This window comes from Rhyacophila brunnea, unplaced genomic scaffold, assembly GCF_057557595.1.
Source record: "Rhyacophila brunnea isolate RB1 unplaced genomic scaffold, BYU_Rbru_1.0 scaffold_15, whole genome shotgun sequence".
Classification (NCBI taxonomy): domain Eukaryota; kingdom Metazoa; phylum Arthropoda; class Insecta; order Trichoptera; family Rhyacophilidae; genus Rhyacophila; species Rhyacophila brunnea.
In genome coordinates, this window is record NW_028232806.1 from 36,758,438 (window position 1) to 36,786,417 (window position 27,980).

At 37.1% G+C, this 27,980-nt stretch overlaps 1 protein-coding gene across 1 annotated transcript in view; it reads left to right on the plus strand.

Moving 5' to 3' along the window:
• The window catches only part of LOC147075289 (multiple PDZ domain protein-like), a 665,568-nt gene that overhangs the window by 314,017 nt on the left and 323,571 nt on the right, over positions 1 to 27,980 (plus strand). Inside the window, exons 10-14 of the mRNA XM_085942916.1 lie at positions 12,571 to 12,741; positions 15,303 to 15,455; positions 20,869 to 20,992; positions 24,991 to 25,124; positions 26,616 to 26,790. Of these exons, the coding sequence (XP_085799042.1) occupies positions 12,571 to 12,741; positions 15,303 to 15,455; positions 20,869 to 20,992; positions 24,991 to 25,124; positions 26,616 to 26,790 (757 nt within the window). The remainder of the gene's footprint in view (positions 1 to 12,570; positions 12,742 to 15,302; positions 15,456 to 20,868; positions 20,993 to 24,990; positions 25,125 to 26,615; positions 26,791 to 27,980) is intronic.

A 27,980-nucleotide genomic window follows, 5' to 3' on the forward strand; every position in this document is an offset into this window, starting at 1 on the left:
ACTATTTTACTGTGTTTGTGAGAGAATTATTTTTTCGTTGGAGCTCGTTTTCCCGCGCAGTTTTCAACATCCGTTTTCCCGCGTTAATTTTCTTAAATTCACTTGCCTTGTCAAGATGCCCAATGGACAGTTCTCCAGCGGGTATGGCAGCAATGCCGGAGGAGAAACGACAACACCAGCACCAGCCCAGCAGACCACACCTCAGATCAGCCGCGTGGCAGTGAGGATCCCACCATTCTGTCCAGAAGACCCGGAAATGTGGTTCTGCATGGTGGAGCGAAGCTTCGAAGCAGCTGGCGTCACGACTGACGCGACCAAATTTGGATACATCCTGGGAGCTTTGGAATCTCGTTACGCGTCAGAGGTTCGAGACATCATCCTTAACCCACCTCGTGAAGGAGCCTACGAGCACCTCAGGACGGAGCTGACGAGAAGGCTGAGCTCTACCCAGGAGCAGAAGACCAGACGACTACTGGAGCACGAGGAAGTTGGTGATCGCAAACCATCACAGTTCTTGCGCCACCTACGTTCTCTCGCAGGAGCAGCCGTTACTGATGACATCCTACGCACGCTTTGGATGGGTCGCTTACCACATACCATGCAATTGGTACTGGCGACACAGAAGGACGCGGATCTCAACAAGGTTGCAGACCTAGCTGACGCCATGGCAGATTCCACATCAAAGGCATCCATTGCTGAAACCACGATGGAAGACCTGTGCGGCATCAGCAAGCTGGTGATCACCTTGCGGGAGGAAATCTCAACTCTTCGCGAGGAGCTCTCCAAAGAGCTCGCAAGAGGAAACCGACCATCAAGGCCACGTCACCAGTCACGATCAGCCAGCCAAAGGAGGAACCATTCCCGACCGCGAGACCAAAGCCACAGCAAACCTGGCATGTGTTGGTATCATCGTAGATTCGGCCAAGATGCGGAGAAGTGCGTCACACCATGCACCTTCAACAAGGGAAACGCCACGGGCAGTCGCTAAGCGCGGCCAGCGATTACAGCCCTACCTCCAGCCGCCTCTTCGTCACCGACCACGCCACGAAAATACAATTCCTTATCGACACCGGAGCGGACCTTTGCGTTTTCCCACGCACGAAAGTACAGGGGCGCCGACCAAAATCACAGTACGAACTTTCAGCAGCAAACGGATCTGTCATTGCTACGTATGGCAGTATCTCACTGACGCTGAATTTGGGGTTACGAAGAGAATTCACCTGGAAATTCGTGATTGCAGATGTCACCAAGCCCATTATTGGTGTTGACTTCCTAATCCATTTCGGATTATTAGTCGATGTCAAGAATCGCAGACTGTTGGATCAGACGACTCAACTTACAACCTCTGGACGCCACAGCAGCACTGAGATAGCAACTGTCAAGACTGTCGCAGGTAAATCCCTTTATCATGGATTACTGCAGCAGTTTCCGGATCTCACGCGCCCAGATGGAGCTGGTAGAGAAGTCATCCACAACACGAGACATCACATACGAACCACCGAAGGACCTTCTGTAGCTCAACGTCCTAGACGCCTAGCTCCCGACAAACTTCACATCGCCAAAAAGGAATTCGAAACCATGACCAGACTTGGAATAGCACGACCATCTGAAAGTTCTTGGGCGTCACCCCTTCACCTGGTGCCCAAATCTGAAGATCAATGGAGGCCATGTGGTGATTACCGCGGATTAAACGCTCGAACCGTACCTGACAGGTACCCCGTGCGTCATATCCAAGACTTCACACAAACATTGCGTGATAGGAAAGTTTTCTCCACGATCGACCTGGTGAGAGCATACAACCAAATCCCAGTGGCTGAAGAGGACATTCCGAAGACTGCCATCACAACACCCTTTGGATTATTCGAGTTTCCATTTATGTCTTTCGGCTTGAGGAATGCGGCCCAGACTTTTCAGCGCTTCATTGACGAGGTTCTGCAGGGTCTGGACTTCTGCTACGCCTACATAGACGACATCCTGGTAGCCTCCACAACAGAACAAGAGCATCTTCAACACCTGGAAATTTTGTTCAAACGCCTACAGGAGTACGGCCTGGTTGTCAACTCCACGAAGTGCCACTTCGGAGTAGAGGAAGTTAAATTCCTTGGCTACCTGGTTTCCAGCACCGGAACTCGACCACTTCCAGATCGTGTCAGCGCTATTCGCGAATACACCCGCCCAGACACTCAAAAAGGACTACGACGGTTCTTGGGAATTTTGAATTTCTATAGGAGATTCGTCCCCAAGGCCGCAGAAACGCAAGCTCCACTGAACTCACTCCTGCAAGGAAAAACTTCCAAGAAAGAACCTATCATCTGGACACCAGAAGCAATCAAGGCCTTCGAGGAATGCAAGAAGAGTTTGGCGGAAGCAACGCTATTGAAACATCCGAAAAGTGAGGGGACTCACTTAGCGATAATTAGTGACGCATCCGATACTTCCGTTGGCGCAGCACTTCAACAACGAGTTGACGATCAATGGGAACCGCTGGCATTCTTTTCAAAGAAGCTAAGTCCAGCGGAGAGAAAATATGGCGCTTACGACCGCGAGCTTTTAGCTATCTATCTAGCTGTCAAACATTTTCGACACATGATAGAAGCTCACACGTTCACCATATTTACCGACCACAAGCCCATTACGTTCGCATTCCAACAAAAATCGGACAAGTGCTCACCAAGACAATTCAGACACCTCGATTTCATCGGACAATTCACGACCGACATACGTCACGTCGCTGGAAAAGACAACATCGTCGCTGATGCCTTGTCTAGGATAGAAGTCGTTGAAGACACACTGAATTATGCCAACCTCGCAGCCGACCAGGAAACTGACAACGAAATGAGTACATTTTTACGTGACGGATCGGTACTTCAGTTGAAACAAGTACTTATTCCCGACACAGACATAAAAGTATTCTGTGACTTGTCAACACCTATCGCAAGACCTTTCATAACCAAACCGCACCGACAAGCAGCTTTTAATCATATCCACAGACTTTCACATCCCGGAATTAATGCGACCGTCAAACTTGTCACACAACGATTTGTTTGGCCGTCGATTAAAACGGATTGTCGAAATTGGGCCCGCAACTGTCTTCAATGCCAGAAGAACAAGATCACACGTCACATATCAGCACCACTCGGAAACTTTGCACCTTCAGGACGATTTGAGCATGTCCACATCGACATCGTCATCCTTCCTATGTCTGAAGGCTGCAGATATTGCCTCACCTGCGTTGACAGATTCACGCGGTGGCCGGAAGCATTTCCGATTAAAGACCAAGAAGCGGAAACGATCGCCCGTACATTCTACAATGGTTGGATCGCCCGTTTTGGAACGCCCTTGAGAGTGACAACGGATCAAGGCAAACAATTTGAGTCGAACCTTTTCAGACAATTAAATCGTCTGACTGGTACGGCGAGGATTCACACGACAGCATATCACCCAGCCGCAAACGGTATGGTCGAAAGACTGCATCGTCAATTAAAAGCCGCTATAAAATGCCACGAGAATGAGAGATGGACTGAAACATTGCCGACAGTGTTAATGGGAATCAGAGCAGCTTGGAGAGAAGATTTAAAGACGACAGCAGCTGAACTTGTGTACGGCGAACCCTTACGCCTACCAGGGGAATTTTTGTGCCATCAAACCAGCACAAACCAAGACCCGAGCAACTACGTCACGATCCTAAAAAAACATTTCCAACAACTGCAACCTGTAAAAAGCCAGCAACACGGCGAGAAACGCGTTTTCATTTTCAAAGACCTTGACAAATCGACACATGTGTTCTTACGCGATGATACAGTTAAAACTCCGCTAAGATCTCCATTTACCGGACCATATGAGGTCATCACGCGCAATTCGCGAACATATGTCATTTGCAAGAGAGGAAAAAACGTCACCGTTTCTATCGACCGTTTAAAACCAGCGTACATTCTCAAGGAAAATAAAACAATGGAACAGCCTGAGAAAAATCCTGACACCGTGGGAGCTCGTGTTACCCGATACGGCAGAAGTGTCCATTTTCCAGACCGTCTCTAGGCCAGTGGAGCAAATATCGGTCAACAACATCAGGCACGAGCCGAACAATGCAATCGGGGTCGTGTTTCAAAACAGCACGCGGAGTTTCCGATTTCAAAACAGCAACGTTAGCGATAGCAAGAACACACATCGACCTAGAATGTAGGTCAGTGGTGTACGCAATATTTAAAATGCAGGCATAAACAATTTATTCACAATAAATGCGGATAACTCAACTGGATTATTCAGTATTTTACCATCATCATCACCAAGAGACACCAGCATACGAAAATGGGTGCACAACAGACAAAGGAAGAGATCATCGTCGCACAGACTGCGTCGGGCGGAGCAATTGTCAACGACACGTCGACAGGCCAACTGTCGTGGGCAACGCTTGCCTTGATTATCGTCATCATTGCCGCAGTTTCCAGCTACCTGCTATGGACAAATTGCAAAAAGCACATCACCAAAAGAGTCATCAAGGACATGAGAGCAGACGTCCCGGGATGCAGACCTCCGCAGCATCCACCGAGACAGATCTGATTGGACCTTCAAGCGACCACCTCTACCTACTTTCATCGCGATCTACGTGCTGCATATCGCTGGAAGGGGGGTGTGAGGGTGGAAGGAGTCCGCAGATTAGTGAAATGTGTAAATAGCAGTTAAGACAGTTAAGAAAACCTAAAGATTACAACATTTTAATAATCACAATATTTTAATATATTTTATTTAATGTTTTAATAATCAGCAAAAACGCGGCCGTGCGAACTGACATATGATCATCTTCCACCGGCCAAAGAAATACTCACGTGTCGGATGTCAGTTGTCCATCACAGGAATGAACGAGTAAACAGTGCATTCCTGTCATTGTGTCGTGTGAAATCCATTGTTGGACTGATAACGTTTGTACCTTAATCAAATTTCGCAGACAAAATCCCAGGAATCTATCCGCAATGTGGGAACAAAACAATAAATTTACCCACGCTGTGGATAGCATTTCCTTTGTCTACTTTCAATATAAAAACAGACGTGGCAATCCAACAAGAACTCAGTACCTTAAATTCGCTCGTCTTAATAACACGCCGCTCGCTTCAACGTTAAAATAACTTTTATCACAAACACTATCGTCGTAATCTAATTTATAAACTTTGTATTATTCAAGCTGTAAATTGAATCTGTAATTTGTGTTAAGGGATAATAAATTTGGGGAATTACTTTTATACGCATCAAAACCTTCTGATTTTATTCATCACCTACCCCTCATCACACCATCCCTTGCAACATATGTATTACTTTAATTACCAACCGACGTCACGGATCACTCCAAGTTTTGTTGTAACTTACTTGAACTTACTAATAATTTTTAATATACTATTTTTTTTACTTATACTTAGGTAATATTATTAATTGTTTTTAGTGTTATTAATATTCTTTGTGAAATGTCATGTTATTAGAAATAACAAATATTTATCTATAAATTTTATTATTATCCAAGCACGGTTAGCTTGGCCCAATAGATTCTCCGACATGCTTATGTCGCGAATAGCAGGATGCCGATCACATCCTCTGGGAAAGTTCCCATACGACGGTTGAAAAGGAAGAGCTTCTCAAATCGGTCGTACCTGCAATTGGAAACGAGAGAAAACTTTTAAGCTTTCAAAAAGTTTGCGACATTTTATGGCGAGCGATAAGGTCTTTTCTCATCGAGAATTGACCGTAATACATTATATATCAAATTAAGGAATCACGCACACTCTAGTAGTGCACGCCAATCAAGTTCTTGGGAAGTTGTTTCTGGGACACTTTTAGCACAAATTTGAAGGACGCCTAACGTTCGTTACGCTACGGTATACGCCTGCATAACGAATGTGGAGACATATTATGTGTATTACAATAATTGGAGATGATTAACATCAAAGTTGGTAACCTCCATTTTTACCTTTTTATATTTTCCTGATTCTGATTCTGTAAATATTATTACGTAAGTATATTTATGAAATATTAAATCCAGCTTCATTTGCATCTAAAATAGAATTAAGCCGGATGTTGATTGCAAAGCCGCCATTTTTTTTTTAAATATTTTACGACTAACATTAAATAAATTTTAACGACGTCAAAGAAATTTTATTTACCCAAACGCTTTTTATATATTTTATTTAGTTTGAAAAAACAAAATAATCTATTTGAAGTCCTAAATGTGCATTACGGTTTTTTGTGATTATTAATAGACTCAAATTTTAATAAAAACGTATAAATAAATATTTGAATAATTTGTATGTATTATTTCTTAATTATTTAGATTATATTTAATTGAATACCTTCCTCTTTTTATGCACTACGCATGGGGTGAATCTTAGGCCCGTTTCAGACGAGACACCGGTGTCGCGCTTGATATAATATAGGAGGCCTTTGTATTCGAATAAAAAAGTTAATAATAAATTAACTATATAATGTGCAAATTTAATACCACAAGTTTAACCCTGCACACTGTATACGATTGTTGCCACAAGGATTCGTCTTCAGCTATTGATGTTTTCATTAGGAGGGCGGGCGTCTATTTTGGGCGAATTGTGACGGAGGACGATTCGGACAGTGATGGATTAAGGGCCGCCGCGCGCCTCATTATTCAACCGCCGGGCATTGAGGGAGATAAATACGCCCGTCCGAATATTATGCTTATTTTACTTACCGATAAAAAGCTAATAAATAGATTGATTGGGGTATTTAAAAAATATTGTCATTAAATGACTGATTTTTTAAAATGAAATATGGTCGAGATTAGGCACGATTATATTATAAAACACATTGGAAATCGTATCGTAATTTGTAATATCTTATAGAGGTGATGGCGAACATATGGCACGCGAGATGATTTTGCATGCCAAATGAACTTGGCTGATTTTAAAACCTAGCGACACATGTTATAGACCCAACTGTGTATACTGAATTTATAAGCCGGCTCGCAAATCTAAACTCGACACGTCTGCAGCAAGCCATAAAACAAGCATTCTAGGAACGTCGCATCTATGTTCAGGTCAGCAGTCGCGCGTCGCCTCTCGATGCGTCCAAATATACTCTGACTAGTGACCATCCAGCTTGACGTCTGTATATAAATGACCAACTCGTAACATGTGCGCATGCGTAACCGCAACACTTGCGGTTTCGACTTTCAGCGATAATCGCATGGAACTTGTTGCTTGCAACACTAGATATTTTTCAAACTAAAATATCGTATTCCACCAATTGGCGGAGCTCCATTTGGCAACGTGTGTTATGTGAATAACGATGACATCACATCGACGTATTCGATATATGTATTGCAAACGAGACGAGTTTAGATGTGCAAGCCAACTAAGGCCCATTTCATACTAATATTTGACTCGAAACTAGCAATCTTAATAAAGAAATGTGAAAAAGTATCATTTTTTTAACTGCTTCGTGGAAACATCCATATAAACAAAATCGAAGAATACACTTTTATTTGACGATTTGTCGACGCATTACAGTCGTATCGAGCTTATTTGTGCGACCCACTTTATGTTGCAGTAATTAAAAAATACCATAATAGTTTTCTACTTACCTAGAATGAATATGTGTACATATTTCGGAATTTTTGCTTTTTAAACTTAGTTCTTCAATGACGGAACTGTCGATACTAACTGGTGATAATTAGGGATTGCAATACCGAATGAAAATATCAATACCGGTTTATTGGTATTTCTTATTGAATACCGGTATTTCTTAAATACTAAAAAACAGAAGTAGCTGCTTATTAATAAAAATATAGCTATTAAAATCTTTTAAAAATATTATTTTATAGAAAAAACCTACATACCTACATTTATTATGTTGATATTTAAAAATACGTATTGATCATAACTGTAGAACTAGTGATTTTTACAAATAATTTGAACATATTGATAATTTTAACAAAACCCCTCAAAAGTTCATCAAGTGCAAATAAGACCGGCTGCAGAAAAAGCTTCTTAAATTCAACGATTGTAGTCATCAATAATTATTGTAGAATAATGAACATTTATGTCACGTATGTTTTCTATTTCGAAATAATATTATGACAATTCATCGCGACAATTACTTAGGTATATAAATATATTTGATGAAAATGGTTTTATTATTTTTTCACCTCTGTTGGATTCACTCAATATATTTGCATTTTAGCAATACAAAACTTATAATTCATTTTAAAAAACGTCAACGAGTGTGCTTTCTTAATACCAAAAATTCCGGTATTTTAGATTGTTAAAACCGGTATTTCGGTATTGATAAATACTGGAATACCGGTTTTGAAATACCGGTATTGCAATCCCTAGTGATAATATGATGTACCTATCTAATATCGTTTTAGATTTGATGTACGTAATTTTCATTATATTTAGTTGTGAATCAACAACGTTTTTCCGAAAAATAGTCCAATATTAATAAAATGCTAGTCGTTCGCTGCCAAAAGCGATTCGCTCTCTAGGTCGTGACGCCCTACGCGCATCAATAACGCCCAACAGGTGAATCCGTCACTGCCTCCCGCGCAGCCTTCACTCTCCTGAAATAATAATGATTGAGGCTTTTACTTTGGCGCGCGGAAGACGATATTTAAAATATATAAGACGGCGGGAAAATAGAGCGGAAGTTCGGAAGTGCTCACCGATTGGACTTGCCGATATATTTTAGAGCGACGTAGATTCGTCTTGCCCCGTTTGAAGTATGCTGATTTCAGAATCAATACATTTATGTTGCCGAATACATATTTTACACTTCCGTTTATATTTCATATAATATTACTTTCAAATAATTACAAGATAAAAAGATCTTTTTATATACCACGTTTTTAAATATTCTGTTGAATCATATAAACTTGACAATTCTACGTATTAACAATTTAAGACAAATAAGGCAAATGTCAACAAATCATTTTTTCGCAATTTTGCAACAAACAAATATAGAATACTGAAATGTCATTTAGATATCCACAGTAAAGCACGTATATATTAATAATTTAGTTGCTAGGACTACCCCATTAGCAACCAATAATAGTGGATTGGATTACGGATTTCTTCCGAAATAACTTTTCATACAAAACAGAATTAACTGAAAATGAATTCAATTCTACTTAAAGATGGCTTAAAGTATTAAAAGAATGCATTGGCATCGTGTTCTGATATATTCTAAAAGTTTCAAATGTCTAGCTAGTCGAAAAGTTAGTCAAAAATCGATTGCAAGATTTGTACTGGATAAACAACCACTGGACAAACAAGAATACGAGCTAAGAAAAACGTGATAAAATATTCCAATAAAATGATCATATTATGTTCATTTTCAGTGTTTATTTATTTCTTCATTTTGCATATAGTGATTGATTTCTAACAAACATTTTTTTTATTAAACAAATAATTCACAAGATTTGAGAATGTAACGTTCTTTTATTGAACATAATTACATAATTTGAAAACATTTAAGATATATCTCTCTCTCACTCTCTCACCCTGTCACGACTATTGGGGCATAGGGCAACTCCCTGATAATTATCTTAGAAATTGCGAGCATCAGTTGTTTATTCTCCCAAGGTGCAGAAACAACCTACCACTGGTAATGCCAATTGGTAGGGTGATAACTATGTTCAACCGAATTGCTTCGGGTGTTGATATTTTCCACTTGCGTGTGGGTGAGTTTAGGTGGATGCTATTATATAAATTCCTTAAATGGGGTCTCCTTAGCTAACTCGGTGTACTTCTTTGAACTTCTATAGATGTATAATTGTATCGTCAGTATTGTGATTGCTTTTGTATGTTTATATTATGTTCTCTTTTTATATTTTCATTTTTATCGCATTTATTACTTTTTTTCTTCATTATAATAATATTTCATGTCATGTTGTGAACGTCTTAAACTTATAATTTGTAATGTCCACAATATGCTAAAAATAAATAAATTGAAATTGAAATTAAGTACCGATTATAGATTATATTTATTGTGTAATTTTAAAGAGTAGGTATTTTCCCACAATGTTTAGGGAAGTAATAATATAAATTGGGATGTATCATGGGATCGATAGTTATGATGCTTTTGTGTGAAATCTATTGATTGGGGAGACTCTCCCCTAATCCTTGTTCGTGTGAATATATTGCAACAAAGGACTATTCAGTAACCAATAGTATATATTGAGCATCTAACCAATATAACGGGACTCTTGCTACAGATCTCATACTATTAAGTTATCTATGTTAATTACCGGAGTATACAATTGTCTAATAAATGAATCCACTAGCAGTGTTCTTCAACCGGTGGTCCGCAAGAATTTATTACCGGTCCGCGAAAGCTTTCACCCTGTTATCAACCGACTATATATCTACACGAATCGGGGAATTCGCACTAGATGAAATGCTGGGAGAATTTTTGAATGCTCCTGATATTAACCAGAAAGTCATTTTCAACATCATAAGCCGACATTTAAAAGCCTTAGCTGAAAACTTTATTAAATATTTTTTTCTGAAAATTAACACCTACGTAGAGGCATAGTGGCGCACCCAGGGGGGGGGGGCAAGGGGCCTTGCCCCCCCCCAAAAAAACATTGAAATTGAAAGCCAATAGATTAGACAAATAAAAACACGGCAAAAAATGATTTGAAATTCTCCAGAAAGAAAGAAGAGAAATTTTTCTTAGATTTTAATTTCTAGCATAAAAATTTCGAAACACTAATGTCAAGTTTTTTTAGAAACCTAATACCTAAGGGAACTGTCAAAAAATTCTCGGTGTCCACCCGAATTTTGGAGTGGTGTAGGTCAAGGCTGGGGAGGGCTGACAGGGCTCTAGCCTGGGGGCCCGGGCTATGGGGGGCCCGGCGTGTCGGGTTGACCAGATAAGTGAGATAAACACACATCATAAATTAGCTTTAATAGTGAAAAAAATAATTGTGCAATATATTTTTTGATTATTATGTATCGATACTCGACAGCTCCATTATTAAAGTAGATGTATTAAAAATCGCCAATAATTCACTGTATAAGTACCCTTAATTTGAACTAAAACACAATTTGAAAAACGATAATGTAGTGTTTTACACTACATTTAATCTTAGCGGTAGGTAGGAGGCCCGCCAAATATCCTAGTCTGAAGGCCCGTTTCAGGATGTGGGGACCATGGTATAGGTACACCGAGTGCAATAGACAAAAGACCGATAAACGAGAAATTAATCTGTGAACAAGAAAAAGAGTCTATGGGACTAATTTACGTTCTCCTCCTTGCCCCCCCCCAATATTAAATCCTGGGTGCGCCACTGTAGAGGCAGACCTCTAACTTCTGGATTAATTATCCCTTTTTGGAAGATATTAAATCATGCGCACTTGATCCTCGTGAGATAGAAAAGCTGATCGAGCTATTTTCTGATGTCACCCTGGTGTCCAGATATAAAATTCAATCATTGTCTCAATTTTGAATATCCCTCGATGTCAGTAATAAAAACCAAACAGCGAAATCGAATAGATATTGAACATACATAATTTTGAAAAACACTTTTTGAGAAAATATATTATAACCAATAGAAAATATCTTTTTGAAAAAAGTAAGCCACTCTGGCAGGGAATCGAACCCAGCATCTCCTGGGTTCACGCCCCGTCCGTTGCATTTACCTCTATGCTACAAGGCGATGTACTAGTTGCGACAAATTTTAACTATTGACCTTTTTCATACCTACTCATCAGCGTTCTTCTAAATCAAGCTACTTTGGAATAAAAGAAATAGTTAATTCGAATGGATATTGTTAATTCAGCACTTCGTCTCTCAGAAACAATGCTGCAACCACGTTTATCAAATTTTCTTACCAAGAAACAGAAGCAATAATGTCGCACTAAATCAAAATTTGTAATTTTTTAACATAATATTTATTAAATAAAATTATATCTATAATGGTTATTATTTCTGGCTGATACCGATCCGCGAAATATTTCTCCTATGTTTATTGGGCCGCGGGTATTAAAGGTTGAAGAACACTGCACTAAATTATTTTAATAAGATCGATACTAATTATAGCGGCCTGGTGAATTATTATAACAGTATGTACCTACCACAAGGGCGGTGAGTATTTCACTCTGGAATAGGAACAGTTCACAGCCACGTGAAGTTGTTATTTCTGTTTTGTATGTTATGTTTTAAAAACTCAACAGTTTAGTAATGAAAATCCCCAATAAAGCAATTTGAGAGTTTAAATTAAATGGTTGTCTATTAGGACTAGGTTAAATTCTTATAATATAAATGGTATTTATTTTGTATCAGGGCTCGAAATGGAACGGAACGCACCGGAGCGCCGTTCCGGCTCGTAAAATTTGTAAAATTATCGCTGTCTCGTGGAAAAAATATGTTGACCGTCTGAGCTAGATAGGCCATAGAATAGAAAATCTGACACACTTATTTTTATAAAATACACATACGATTTGATGACTATGTAAATATCTTCAGAAAATTTGTCGAGCGCTCCGGTTCGTAAACTTTTCCATTTCGAGCGCTGTTTTGTATGATTAATTGTCTATCATTTTATTATTGTAGGTTGGGAAAATGATGAAGGAGCCTGGAGGTGGTCTTGGAATATCTTTAGAAGGTACAGTCGAGGTCCAGGGAGGACGGGAAGTGAGACCCCATCATTACATCAGGTCACTACTCCAAGATGGACCCGTTGGAAGGAGTGGGGCTCTGAAAGCAGGCGATGAACTACTGGAGGTAAGGACATAATGATATTCAATATAGATTCGCTCATTTTATTTTCTGTCATAATGATAACGTGTATTTTATTAATAGTGACGTATTACCGGTTAACCGGCGCCGTGTTTTAAGGGGTAGCAAATTATGAATATATATTATTAATACAACTTTCGAAAGTAATTTCGGTACGGTACGCTTTTACCGGATACACTCATTGACCACATACGGCCATTATGACAAAATCATGGACCAATCAGTAAGTAATAATATATCACCATCAGGTATTGTATGAAATCTATGAAAAAACAACCTAACCTAACCCAACCTAACCTAACTTAACCTAATCGCAACAGCAGATGTTTTTTTCACAGATTTCATACAATAGCCAATGGTGATTTATTATTAGGTGATCAGTAGGTACTATCACTTCCCTCCATTTTGGTAAGAGAAATTCTCAACTGTCACTTTGTGTTTTGGTTTCTTTTTTATCGTCTGTATTTGGGATGAAGGTGGATAATTAAGGCACCGGAATTATGATGGAAGACGACGAGTTTATTTACTTTATATTATACTATATGGTTACATTTTTAATAATTTAATTCTACGGAGGGCAAAATGTACGCGTAGCGTTCTCAGCGCCATCTTGTGATTTTTTCCAACGAAACCGTCGTCGAAAAGAAAGCGACGTTGCAAATCTCCAACGGTTATACAAAATTTACGGCATTGCCGGCTGGGCTCTTTTATTATTATTTATTTTCGTAATCAGCGCTTTATTATTTGTTGGCTTTGATACCGATTCGGGCGTCTCCAGATACACAAAGACATCCCCAAATGGGGACCATACGGGGGTGTCACAGTACTGATACCAAATACAGCCCCTCGCGATACTACAACCTTACATAAAACAATGCCTACCGTCCCATAACTTGACCAGCCCTGCAAATGTTCGCAACCTCTGTAAATACTAAATAATACTATAACAAAAATAACATTTCACAAACGATCTTGCGAGAGGCGAATTTCGAAGACCGACGGTCACAAATGAAATTACCCGAAACCGAGGGTATTTATTGCCCTTCGGCCCAAGCAAAGCAAAATATTTCCGTTAGATTTCTAAAAAGTTGAAATGTCTACCCCTCTCCCCGCACCTTACGAGGAGGTAGACATGTTGAAAATGATTCTTTAGTACAGAGTCGCCCACGAAGATAGGAGATGCGTCCCCCGCGCTTTCGGGGAGTCGCCTAGTAAAAAGTAAACTCCACCCGTCTCGATATTATAAAAGTGTACCTCCGTAGTGTTTTCGTGTTAAAATTAGTGGAACGAAAGTTGGCCTACCTTAATAAAAGTGAATACCTACCGTGAGATCAACCCCTAAAATAACGTCAATGTCGTGCCTAATCTAAGATCCCAATGTTATAAGACCATTGCTTGTCCACACCTAATTGTAATAAAACATAGTTCTGCGCGGAATTATAAAATAAGCTTCTGTGTTATACTAATTGTGCCCATTATAATGTCCCTCACTCCCCAAACATAAAAATGCCTGAATTAAGGACTCCACCACAACACACACGTGAGTTCCATAAAGGTATTAGTATATACCTACCTACTTACTGATTGATCAATGATTTTGTCACAACGGCCAAGGACATGCCCTCTTACGCCCACTGTGTTCTTTCTTGAGAAGTTGAGGGCTACATCCCGAGTGTATCCGGTAAAAGCGTACTGTACTGTAATTTCTATATACATATTGTTATCTTATCACAGTTTAAAATATTTTCATCATATTTCATTGGTTAAGGTGGTCGAAAATATATAATGAAATATCATAGTTGCTGTAAAATTTTTGAATGTAAATTTGAGGAAGTGGCATTTTGGGTTGATTAATGTCGCCACTTTGCCTAGGGTTTTGCGTTTTAGTAAAACAAACGTATGCTTATTGATCATCTTCCACATAAATAAGTGATAGGTACTATTTTACATGCATATATTTTTAGCATTATAGAAGGGTGGAGGTAGGCTGGATCCGCCATGAATAGTGCACTACAAATAGTGAACAAAGACTATACGATTTTACAGAATATGATGTCGGTTAGTTTTAAAAAAAATAACTAAAGCCTGCCTAAACCAAACCATAATAGTTTTGGTATACTTTGGGCGATACGACAAAATTTTGCACACTTTTTCATTCATACTTATTTCTTTTCGTTGGACTGAGAATACATTACTACACATATTCTTGGTTCATTTTTTTTTAAATTCATTAAATCTTGCCTAAACCAAAATACTCCTACCAATAAAATATCCAAAGTTATGTAAATGATTTAATTGGATAATTTTAGGTTTTTTGTAGTATTTTTTACTATTATCTATTATGGCTTGGTTTAAATAAATTTTAAAAACTAACCAACACCATGTATAAATTGTAGTCTTATTTCAATGAAAATAAATAATTATGACTGACAAAGTTTAGTGTTCACTATTTACGGCGGATCTTAACAGTCTACCTCCACCCTTCACCACTAGATGCTATATAGTGCCTATTAATTAAATATAATAATATGTTCATTTTATTTCAGGTGAACGGTCGAAGGCTGTTGGGACTACATCACCTGGAGGTTGTTCGCGCGCTGAAGCAGCTTCCGGCAGAAGTCTGCCTGGTGTGCGCGAGAGCACCTGCGCGTAGACCCCTCATTGATACTGCCCAGCATAAAGCTGCCTTCGCGGCAAGAGTGAGTATACTTTCCTCAGAATTACATTGTCAATAAACACCAGCGCCATCCAGCGGCCAAGACTCCTCACCAGAGGGTTATTTAGACACCATTATGAATACCGAGGATTTAAAATTATATCCATGTCAGTAATGCAAAGGCTGGAACGCCACCTTTTATGTATTTTGGTTGATGGTGATTGATAGTATTCTAAGGGCAAGCTTGGGCGGTTCAGTCATAAGAATAATCTCGGTGTGTATTGAGAATGGTATGTTTATTTTATAGAGTACTTATGGCGATAAACAATTCATTACCTGTGTCAGCAGATTGTTCGGCGATATTAAATACTGTACCGTAAAAATTCTTTAATACGCAATTCTGTAGTGTCAAATTATGGTACACTAAGTAAGCAAAGGTTATTTTCTCGATATTTATATTTTATACATTAGTCACCTACTCGTATGTGCATTGACGCAAATGACAGTAAGTAGCTGACTCGATTAATATAGTTATTTCCTATATTATGATGGGTAGATATTATTTTGATTATATAAATAGCGAATAACAATTCATATGACATGTCATTCGAATCTAAGTAGGTACCTGGTCCGTGACTATCTCCGTCTATGTATCGTTTTTTTTTGTGATTTTACCGAGGCTTTGACTGCGACTCGCTGTCCTATCGCCTCTTCTCTTCCAGAAGGGGATCCGTCAATCAGGTCCTCAATCCTATTCTATTAAATAACTTTACAATTTCGCCTAGCTCTTCCGTCGTACCCACCGCCAAGACACCCTTCAATTCGTCGACATTCTCATAGATATCCGCAATTCGCAGCTGTACTCTGTGAATTTCATATTTGGGGCATTGCAATGCTATAATATGTACAATGTCCTCTAAAACATGACATTCATCGCAGAGCTGCGATTCGCTTCTTCCCATGAGGACATCAAATCTTTTGCCCATGGTGTGCCCTGTTCTTAGCCTCAGTATTACTTAAGCTCATTCCTCGTCAAAGAAGACTCTACAAACCAGGGCACCTCTCGTGGTGATGGTAGAATAGACTTACTCTTTTTCCCCTTTTCTAACGATGCCCTATGGTGAAAATCTATCCACATACTATGGCACATTTTCTTTATAGCCTCATTGTACACATTGTACTTATGTAACCATAAATAAACTCTCACTCCTCCATCATCACGAATAACCACGATCGTCTTTCATCCGCAACACCATCGATCCTCACATCGACGACTCCTACATACTTACAGTATAATACATCAGTTGAAAATGTCCCTCTGAGGCGGACGAAGCTGGTCCAGATTTATTAATAATAAAAGTGGAATAAGTACTCAAAATTTTGCGTTTTTACATTAATCAATAATACTCGTACAATGCAGTTCCACCATGAATTTACAGCTAACACAATAAACGAAATTAATACAACATGTATAATAATTATTATTATATAAATTAATTAAGTACTTAAATACTTTAAAATTGATATCTGAAAACTGGCCACGGTGAAGGGGTGGGTCGCAATTCTTTTTTGTTTTGCTGGTCTCTCAGTCTGGCTTGCAAAACCCCGATTTTACGTAGATTTCTTCAACATTTTATATTAGGTGAACAGGTTTATGGGTTCAACCGCGACACTCAGCATTGCGACATTTTTGTTAAATCTAAAACTTTTTTTTATTTCATTTATTTATTAAGGAAACAAACAGTTACATTTTGAATACAAAAATATGTTTAAAGAAGAATAGTGAAATTATATTGCAACCAACAAAGTTTCCATGAATATATTATAATTTAGTTAAGCCTAACAAGAATAAAAAGTGAGAAAGTAAGAAGAGCATAAATATAACGAAATTACATATATGAAAAATGAGGAATAGTTATAGACAAAAAAAGTTATATTATAATACTATATACATACATTTTAAATTTGGTTAAAATCGATTATACAAACTTTTGGAGATAGCGCGTTTAAACGAAACAGATGTATTATTAAAAGGAACACCGGTGGAGAAACACATATTGTAATTTAAAGAAGAGCGCCGAATAAAGGAGTTTTGTGCATAATTTGAATCACTACTTACGACTAACATGGTACAAAGCTTGGTTTCGCGTAAATCTTGATGTACAATGGAAACCCACCCTTTCGAGTAGGTTTGCCGAGTCAACAAAAACATTGATAATTTTGTAAAGAAAATACTGATTTTCAAAGATGGTACCATGAATGATGAAGTGGTCGAAATAGAATTAGCTTCGCCGGTTCTGTCATTATATAAATCATAACAGTAGGTTTTAAAATTGACGTGCTTAAGAAATCAGTTTTGCACTCCTTCGAGATGGTTTATGTATGTAGATATGTATGTAACTTATGCTATTAACACGCGCATTACACACTCACTCACACTTGGAAGCATCCGCGTGGAGAAAAATGATTTTAATTATAGTTATAATATAAATAATACCAAGTTATAAAATGTGTACTTGATATACCAAGGATTCGAACCTGGGACCCATATAGGACCCATATAAACCCACGCTATAGACCGACGCTTAAGTCGCGCGGCCATCGTGGGTATACCTCAGTGGCGAAGGGTAGAGGTAGGCTGTTAAGATCTACCATAAATAGTGCACACTAAGCTTTGTCAGTTATACGCATTTGTTTTCATTGAAATAAAACTACAATTTAGAGATGGTCTTAGTTTTTAAAAATCAATTAAACCCTACGAAAACGAAGCCATAATAGATAATTGTCAAAAAATTCTCATCTATCAATAAAATATCTAAAATTATGCAATTAAATCATATATAACATTGGATATTTTATACAAGGAATAATATTTTTTATCTATTATAGTTTGGTCAGGCAGGATTTAATGAATTTAAAAAAATGAACCAACAATATGTGTAATACGTATTCTTGATATAATAATACGATAAAATAAAAACAAATACCTAAGAATGAATGAAAAAGTGTGCACAATTTTGTCGTTGTCAAAGTATACCAAAACTATTATGATTTGGTTAGGCAGGGTTTGATTGATTTTAAAAACTAACCAAAGCCATCTGTAAAGTGTAGTCTTAGTTCAATAAAAACAAAAAATACGTACCTATGACTAACAAAGTTTAATGTGCACTATTTATGGAGGATCTTAACAGCCTTCCTCTACCCTTCGCCAGTGGTATACCATACCTAAGTATACTTATTATTAAATACAATTTTTTGTGTAGACATTTTTTCACTGTTTACTCAAAAGCGTCATTGAAACATTATAAAACTCCCTTTATTTCTTGAATACTTAGGAAAAAATTTACAAAGTAAATATTTTGATTAATCCTTTGTTCTAATTAAATACAAAATCTCGGAACAGTTTTTTCATCAGTACGTTCTTCTAGAATCTTCACAATGAGTGGTCGTTTATTTTTCGACAGGTATAAGAAAAACAAACACTTTTTTCGCGCAAACAGGGATTTTATTCATAAAGAAAACTTGTAGCTGTAAATACAGCCTACATATGAACACGAAATCCTCTTCTGGCCTTTATGAGGAAACTGTTTTGTTCTCAAGAGCTTTCGTCTTTTAAAAATACGCCTTTGATGTCAGATGTTTCTCTGGGAAAATGATTCACGTGGAAAATAGAGTTTGATTGTAAACGTTTATTCGAAAAACTTTAGCAATTTGTGAGATTGCTTATCTAATACACAAAAACCTGTATATACCTACGGTTAATTCAAATAAGTGGATTATTAACATCAGTTTGTTTTATTCGAATACAAAACTCATGTAAAAAATCGGTGTGTGTACTTATGTACGCGCGTTATAAGTTTCTTCTTTAGCGTAACAAAACAAAAACAAAACTTGTGATAAACTAGATTCTTTGACTAGCTCTTAATTATCTTGTTAAATTACACACTTATTGAAGCGCCGTTGGTTTATTTCTATACACTTTCACTTATATTACTAAATTATATAATGGTTTCTCGTTGTTTTTATTTTTAAAGAACCAAATGTCACTCTGACATTTAATAGTTTGTTTACGTAAGGAATTGCAAATGGCCGACAATAATAAATTCGCTGCCTAGGCAACGGAACAATTCTAAACTCTAATATTATACTGTATAATCGTCACGATTGCAGTATCATACTGTGGCGTAAAGGTAATGCGTTCGGCTGATAACCGAACAATCGGTGGTTCGCATCCAATCGGGTGCGTTTTTTTTCGTGTTAAAAAATAAATTATGTGTTGCGCCAAAAATACACTCTGATCTGATTTCCCAAACGCGCCAAAAGAAGTATAACTTCCACAAGACTGAATCATGAAAACTGACCAATTGCAAATATTAGTTGGGCTGAAACTGGATTTGATTGCCAGTTAATATAATAAATTGTATGTAATTCAAGATGTGTTTCGATGTAAAATTAAATAAATTATACATATTATGTAATTGGCGATTTCTTTTTCATAACGTCTAATCCAAAGAATATCATAATAAGGGCCTCCACAGAGTGAAGGTTGTATTAACAAATAGGTACTTCATGTATTACGAAAATAATAGTTATAAGATTTTTTAACAGATCAAAAAAATTAAATTAAAATAGTTTATATTAATTCACAAGAAATAACCAAACCACTTTGATTTGTTTTTAGTAGATAGTATAACTTTATGTTTTACTTATTCTACAACAGGTAGGTTGATGAATATAAATCCAAGACCAGTTTCGTATTGAAGGAACTTTTGTGGAATAAGTACACATTGAATAAACATGTAATATTACTAAACATTTAAAATTTTTGATTGTGTCTAATTACATCTGCGCATCAATTCTATACACAACCTGCTATCGGTCGCTATCGGCAACCATCGACAGTAGTTTTTCATTTTTTGTATCAAAGAATTAGCACATATTGTAATTATGCAAAAAATGAAAAACTACCTTCGATAGCTGCCATTAGCGGCCGATAGCAGGTTTTGTGTGAACAGTGAAATAATTGATAATTAATAATATTAAACTAATATCTATGTATATGTAATATTGTGTCGCTAATTTCTAATAACTACATATTATATATTGAATGATATTAGGTATATATATATATATTACCATGTCCAATCCTGATAAGATAATAATATGGACCTCCACAGAGTGCAGCCTTAACAGATTATTATTTTTACGAGAAATGGATGTCAGCCACTAGCTTAACCCATTAGGTCCATACTTTGACTCATACACAAATTGAAAAATGTGTATTTGCCAGTCCCAGGATTCGAACCTGAGACCCACGACACTATAGGCCGATCCTTATGCCGTGCGGCCATCGTGGGTGTATATATAGATAATTTTATACTAGGTAATCCAAAACCTGTCAATTTTCCCAAGAATTGTTCTTCGAACATTTATTTCCTGCGTTTGTATTGTTTTAGAACATTCTTGGCGGAAGTCTCCAGAACCTTCTTCCGCCTCCGGAAAGGATGATCAAGGCCAAGTCGGAGAGCTCGATAGCATCCTTATGCAGCACCAATGCCACTGTTACTCCAACAAATATTGGTAATACTTACTATTATTAGAATTCCTCAGTTTCCTGTACATAATAATATATTTCTCCTGTACTTTGAACATCCACAGCGGTAGTGGTGGAAGTCACATTTTCAAGAATGATTATTATTTTCATAAAAAATAGTACTGCTTGGTGGCGCTTTTTAGCAGTGGACTGTAATTTGAAGGTGATGCTGGTTGATGGATTACGAATCTAGGGAGGAGGGATTTACACAGGATGCCAGACACTGACCTTCATGTTGAGGGGGCGCTGGAGCCGTTTCGGTGTTACGCATTGATGATATATGAGGTTGATGAATGATGATGATAAGTTGTATGAATGATGAGAACCGGTATCACGGCTTGTCAGGTATTCAGAAGTATCGCTTGGATGACGGTCACACTATATCAAGCTGACCCGGCCGTGGCCCACGAACAACTTCTAAATCAGTCGTTATAATTGAATTTATCAATAAACTGTGGTTTAACGGTAGCAGGCCTACACGTACTATTTGGCCCAATCACTATTCATTATTCAGTAACAAAATTAATAAAGCTTGTACTTTTGTATCAAAAATTTAATACCGAATTGTCTCACTGTCTAAGATATTGGTGAAATACAGGGTCTTTCAATAAGGACACTCGATTTTTAAATGTTGTGTATGAAAAAACAAGTTGTGTATGAGATATCCACTCATTTTTTTTATTTGAAAGAATATTTTATGGCATTAAGTATGAAATATCATCATCATGCTGGATAAATGCCTCTTCAAGCTGCTTACACTTCTCTCGGTTCTGTGCATTGCGTTGCCAGGTACTTCCGCAGAATTTTATCATTTCATCGATCCAGCGGCCTCTAGGTCTACCTTGCGGACGTTTTGTACTTCTTGGATACCCACTGGATGACTAGATTTGTCCAACGATTGTCTCTTCTTCGAGCTATGTGTCCAGCCCATCTCCATTTAAGGCGAATTCTTCACTGAGCCTTTTTTAAAGAGGCACCTAGCGGAAAAATACGAAGCTTGCAATTTGAGACATTTTTTTGATAATTTACAATTTCAACTGTATTAATGAATAAATATGTATCTGAAAACATTAAAAATAAAAATATTTTTTATTTTAAGTCAAAGACAAACTTACAATTGTAATAAATGTAATAAAATTTGAATTTGTTCTATCGGTCCGCACCCTATTATTACATATATTTTATGGTCATATTTATTAATAAAATTTAGTTTATTAAGTTTTCTAAGCATCACCTAAGCGATTTTTGACAAATTCATAGTTTTAGTATTTTTTATATCTATTTTAAAAAACATCGATTTTTATAAAAAATATAAATGTGTATAACTTGAAATCCTTTTTATTTATATTAATTTAAATATTTTATTTATATTTATAAAAATTATTGATTTGATATAAATAAAAAGGATTTTAAGTTATACACATTTATATTTTTTATAAAAATCGATGTTTTTTAAAATAGATATAAAAAATACTAAAACTATGAATTTGTCAAAAATCGCTTAGGTGATGCTTAGAAAACTTAATAAACTAAATTTTATTAATAAATATGACCATAAAATATATGTAATAATAGGGTGCGGACCGATAGAACAAATTCACATTTTATTACATTTATTACAATTGTAAGTTTGTCTTTGACTTAAAATAAAAAATATTTTTATTTTTAATGTTTTCAGATACATATTTATTCATTAATACAGTTGAAATTGTAAATTATCAAAAAAATGTCTCAAATTGCAAGCTTCGTATTTTTCCGCTAGGTGCCTCTTTAAAAAAGGCTCAGTGAAGACTTCGCCTTAAGGCTTTTAATAAACTCTATTACATCGCAAACCCTTGTCTGCTTCCTTATCCACTCATTCCTCTTTTTGTCCTTTCGCGTTATGCCTAGCATGCACCTCTCCATACCACGTTGTGCTACTCTAAGTTTCTGGATCTCTCTTTTATTTAGGATTCATGTTTCACCTTCACCTCCAAAAATGAAAACATATGGACTATAACGTCGTTCAAATGTCCGCCGCGGCTTTACTTGGTCGCACGTATTCGGGAGGTCCAATTTTCGATGACTCTGTCGCATAAATCTGGCTGAGTTTGCTGTATGGCTATCGTTATGTTGACTTTGAGGGCATCAATTGTTTGCGGCTTATTTGCAAGATAGCCCCAAAGGAAGAAGTCTTAAGGAGTTAAATCGCACGATCTCGGTGGCCAATTCACGTCGCCGCCGGGCGAGATAACCATGCCCCCAAATCGCTCGTGCAGAATGTCCACCGTGCCATGCGCTGTGTGGCACGTGGCGCCGTTTTGTTGAAACCACAATATGTTATCGGTACAGTGACATCCCTAGGCAAAATGCCGCCCCTAGAAAGTGCCAAAAAGCCGCCCCATTTTTTATACAGTATGCTTATCACCCATTCATGACTCCAGTATATAATAAATGTCTTGTATTGATACATTACTAACAAAATATACACCAATAAAGCATACAAAATAAAATTTAGTTATAAAAAGCGAATAAATATAATTAAGTTCGACACTTACCCAAATCATCAAAGTCTGATGTCGTATATTTCCGACTCATTTGGTTTGTACCATTTAGCAATACACAGATTTGTTATTTCCTCACCATTTTTACAAAGCTATTATTGTAGGTAGGGACAACATATAAACAAAATATTTTTAGCTATTTCTATAAGTATACCAAATCTCGATTTGCTGCCCTTCGAGTAACTGCCGCCCCCAATCGACGCTCAATCTGCCTACTCTCACGGGGCGTCACTGTATCGGTACCCATATTAGCCAGTTTAGGCCACAAAAAGTTGCTTATCATCGATCTGTAGCGCTCGCCGTTGACGGTTATGGTAATGCCAGTTTCGTTTTGGAAGAAGTACGGACCGATGATTCCTCCAGAGTCCAGACCAAAATCCGCACCAAATAGTGACTTTCTCGGGATGCATTTTAGTGCTGGTGTATCTCGTGTGGATTGGTATCGCCCCAAATTCGACAATTTTTATTTTTGACAACGTCTAACAATCGACTCGGCAGGACGGTTGTGGCCAGGATAAAAATCACGTACCTATTGCGCGGAATGTTTCTCGAACGGAGCACTGATTTTCATTGACGTCCCGTGGGGGTAGGCAGATTGAGCGTCGCTTGGGGCGGCAGTTACTTGAAGGGCGGCAATTCGATGAGAATCGTTTGGTATATAATATAGAAATAGCAACCTAAACTTATTAAGGTGAAGCCTTTACTGAGCCGTTTTTAAAGAGGCACCTAGCGGAAAAATACGAAGCTTGTAATTTGAGATTTATTTTTGATAATTAACAATTTCAACTGTATTAATTAATAAATATGTATCTGAAAACATTAAAAGGAAATATATTTTTTTATTTTAAGTCAAAGATAAACTTACAATTGTAAAAAATGTAATAAAATGTGAATTTGTTGAATCGGACCGTATGTTATTATTACATATATTTTATGGTCATATTTATTATTACAATTCAGTTTATTAAGTTTTCTAAGCATCGCCCAAGAGATCAATTTTAAAAAATATCGATGTTTATAAAAAATATAAATGTATATAACTTGAAATCCTTTTTATTTATATCCATCTTTCCATTAAAAAATTCTGCTTACTGGTTGGAAACAAAGTGTATTAATTGACATAAAAGGTTTAACAAGACTGTAATTTTTTGTCGAGTTCGCGATGTCTAGTTTACTTCCGTTGCTCTTCGACGTTCTTGGTGACCGACATATATTCATATGAAACGACACATGCACGGATGATAAAAAATACTGTATACAAAAATGGGGCGGCATTTTGGCGCTGTCCAGGGGCGGCATTTTGTCTAGGGACGTCACTGCTGATTTTGATAATACAATTTGATGATTTACACACTATACTGCTATGGCTGCTATAACCTAAAAAATATCAAGCGTCCTTATTGAAAAACCCTTTATTATTTTGATAATCGTTTATTTTTCAGCTAACCCTTCCTTGAAAAGCAGGTCAAGATCTTTGGAACCAATGAGCGGCTTGGCAATGTGGAGTGATCACCCAGAATATATTGAATTAATCAAAGGAGACAGAGGTCTTGGATTTTCAATCTTAGATTATCAGGTAAGAATCTTAAACAATCAATAATTGTATCACAAAAGAAACACTAAAGGAATTATTCTCAAAATCTTAGGGAAAAAAGAGGAACTGAATAGTCCTAACCATGGCCCCCACAATGGGGGGGCTGACAGGGCTCTAGCCTGGGGCCCAGGCTAAGGAGGGGCCATCGACCATATAAGAGAGATAAACACACAACACAAGTTTGCTTTATTAGTAAAAAAAAAGCCGCCCATATTCCTTCAATAATGTTATTACTTAAAATTATATGGTTGTACGATAAAATTTTTAATTGTGTGTCAAAATATACAACAAAAAACACTAAATATAGGTACACATTAATTTTACCGCGTACACCATTTGGAAAACGCTACTGTAGAGCATCACACTGCATTTATCCTTAGAAATAGGTAGGGGAGCCCGTCAAAGATCCTAGCATGGGGGCCCGGTTAAGGATGTGGGGGCCATGGTCCTAACTAATCAACATTAATGTAGGTACATACTCAGATTGGATTAAAGTTGAAATTTCTCCATGCGCCCAGCAAGATAGCATACTTCCACGAATAGTCAATTAGAGTCAAACATCTGTTGACTGAATCAGACAAACCACAGGAAGAAGAATAAAAAATAATATAAGTAATCGATGGCCCAATGTTAATATCCCGTAAGTGACTTGGATTTACAAATTGTGCAGGAAGCTAAAAAAACTAAATATTTGATATCCCGTATCTGATTCACACATGTTTTTCAAATTCAAATTTATTTATTTTACATGTAATGAACTTAACAAATTATAAATTGAAAGCGTTCACGACATGACATAAAATAAGTGTTAACAATTTTTAAAATAAAAATACAGAGAAATGTGAGTTAATAATACAATAAGTAATAAAATAAGAAAACACACAGAGTGAACTTTGATAGACCCTATCTTAAAAACTTATAAAACAACGTCCACCTAAATTCACCTCACGTAAGTGGAATATATTAATATCCGAAGCGATTTCTTTAAACATGGTTATTGCCCTCCCAATTGGCATTACTAATGGCAGGTTAGTTCTGCACCTTGGGAGAACAAACAACGGATGCCCTCGATTCCGATTCGATCAGAGACACACAAGCCAACACCACCAAGAGTGGCAGAGTTCACATTTACGCCGCGTGTATGTCTGAAAACATATGTAGCTAAATAAAGATCCCTTCTAAATTTTAAGCTACAGTATGTAAGCATACCTAAGAGAAAGTCAGTCGGATAGAGCCACGGATAATATCCATACAGCCGAAAGTAAGGGAGCGTCAAAACTTTCTTTTGGACTCTCTCCACCAGAAGGTTATATAGGTCATTATATTATATTTCATCATATAGGTCAGATACGGGGTATTGACACTACACCATCGTAATACTATTTAAAATGTTCGACTTCAAAATACAAAAAAATAAAAACGTAATGTACTCTTTTGGTCTTATGTATAATAATTAGATTATTTATATCTCAGGATCCTGTTGAACCACGTGGCACTGTGATAGTAGTGAGGTCTGTAGTCTCCGGCGGCGCTGCAGCTCGAGGAGGTCGTCTCCGGCCTGGCGACAGACTACTCTCAGTCAACGGCGTCGAACTGGCTTCTGCGTCACTCGCCCAAGCTGTCCAGGCATTGAAGGCGGCTCCTAAAGGTAAAAAGGAACATATTATAGTATACACATTTGAATTATTGATGTAGGTCTACAAAACCATCCTCAGGACAATCCTACTATAACTAAACGGTGAAATTTTTGTCTCTGGCTGCATATCGAGGATGCCAAGCCAAACGGCATAGCAAACGTTTTGGTGAAAATGAATTATTTATGGAATTTGTCATTGTTAGAATGTCATCTACTACAGCAGCGATTTCCAAACTGGGGGCGCGGACTGTTGCAAAGGGAGGCGCGAAAACTTTAACACAATAATGTAGCCACAGGTTTGCAGGTTGCAGGTGCATAGTTTATAAAACGGCCGCTAGTTATAAACTACATAAAAAAACAGTCCTATAAAAGTTAGAGTGTTTCCAAACCTGTATGAAGATATGGAGACTAATTTTATTATACATTTATATATATATATATATATATTTATGTATATATTACATATTACTCATTTTTCAATACTATTGTGCATGGCCCCCACACCAGTTAAGTGAGATAAACACACGCCACAAATTTATTATATTATTTTAAAAAATCATGTAAAATTTTATTTTATAATTATTTGTAGTGTATTTCCTGACTAATAAAAATGGCTAGGTATATGGAAACAAAAACCTATGTTTAATTTTGGTTGAATCGAACTGAAGAATAATAAATAATACTTTGTCATGAAAAGCAATGCGAGTAGGTACTGCTACCATTCGTAGCATCATATTTATGCGAAACGGAATTTTCTGCATTAGATGCAATGAAATTCATAATATATCGAGCCCGTTTAGTAGAAAAAAAGCACTTTGTGTAAAAATGTATTTAATGAAATAAAAGGGGGGGAGGCGCCAAGTATAAATTATTTTAAAAGGGAGGCGTAGTAACTTAAAGTTTGGAAACCACTGTACTACAGTGTCCGACTAATATTTTATTAATTATTATTTCTTTTTTGAAGTAATCTTTAGTAATTTGGCAATACCCACATACCCCTTCACTCTTGATATTATGTCAGGAGAGGGTATATTCTATGAAACCTATCTGAGTTGCCCCTTGCAGACGTCAGTCGTTCAGTGACGTTTCATAGAGATATAGCTCAGTGATAGACTCCGGGGGAGGGAATGAAATTGGGGGGCACTAGAGAGATTTATTTATATGGACTTGAAATATCTTTAAATGATGATTTGGTGGATAAA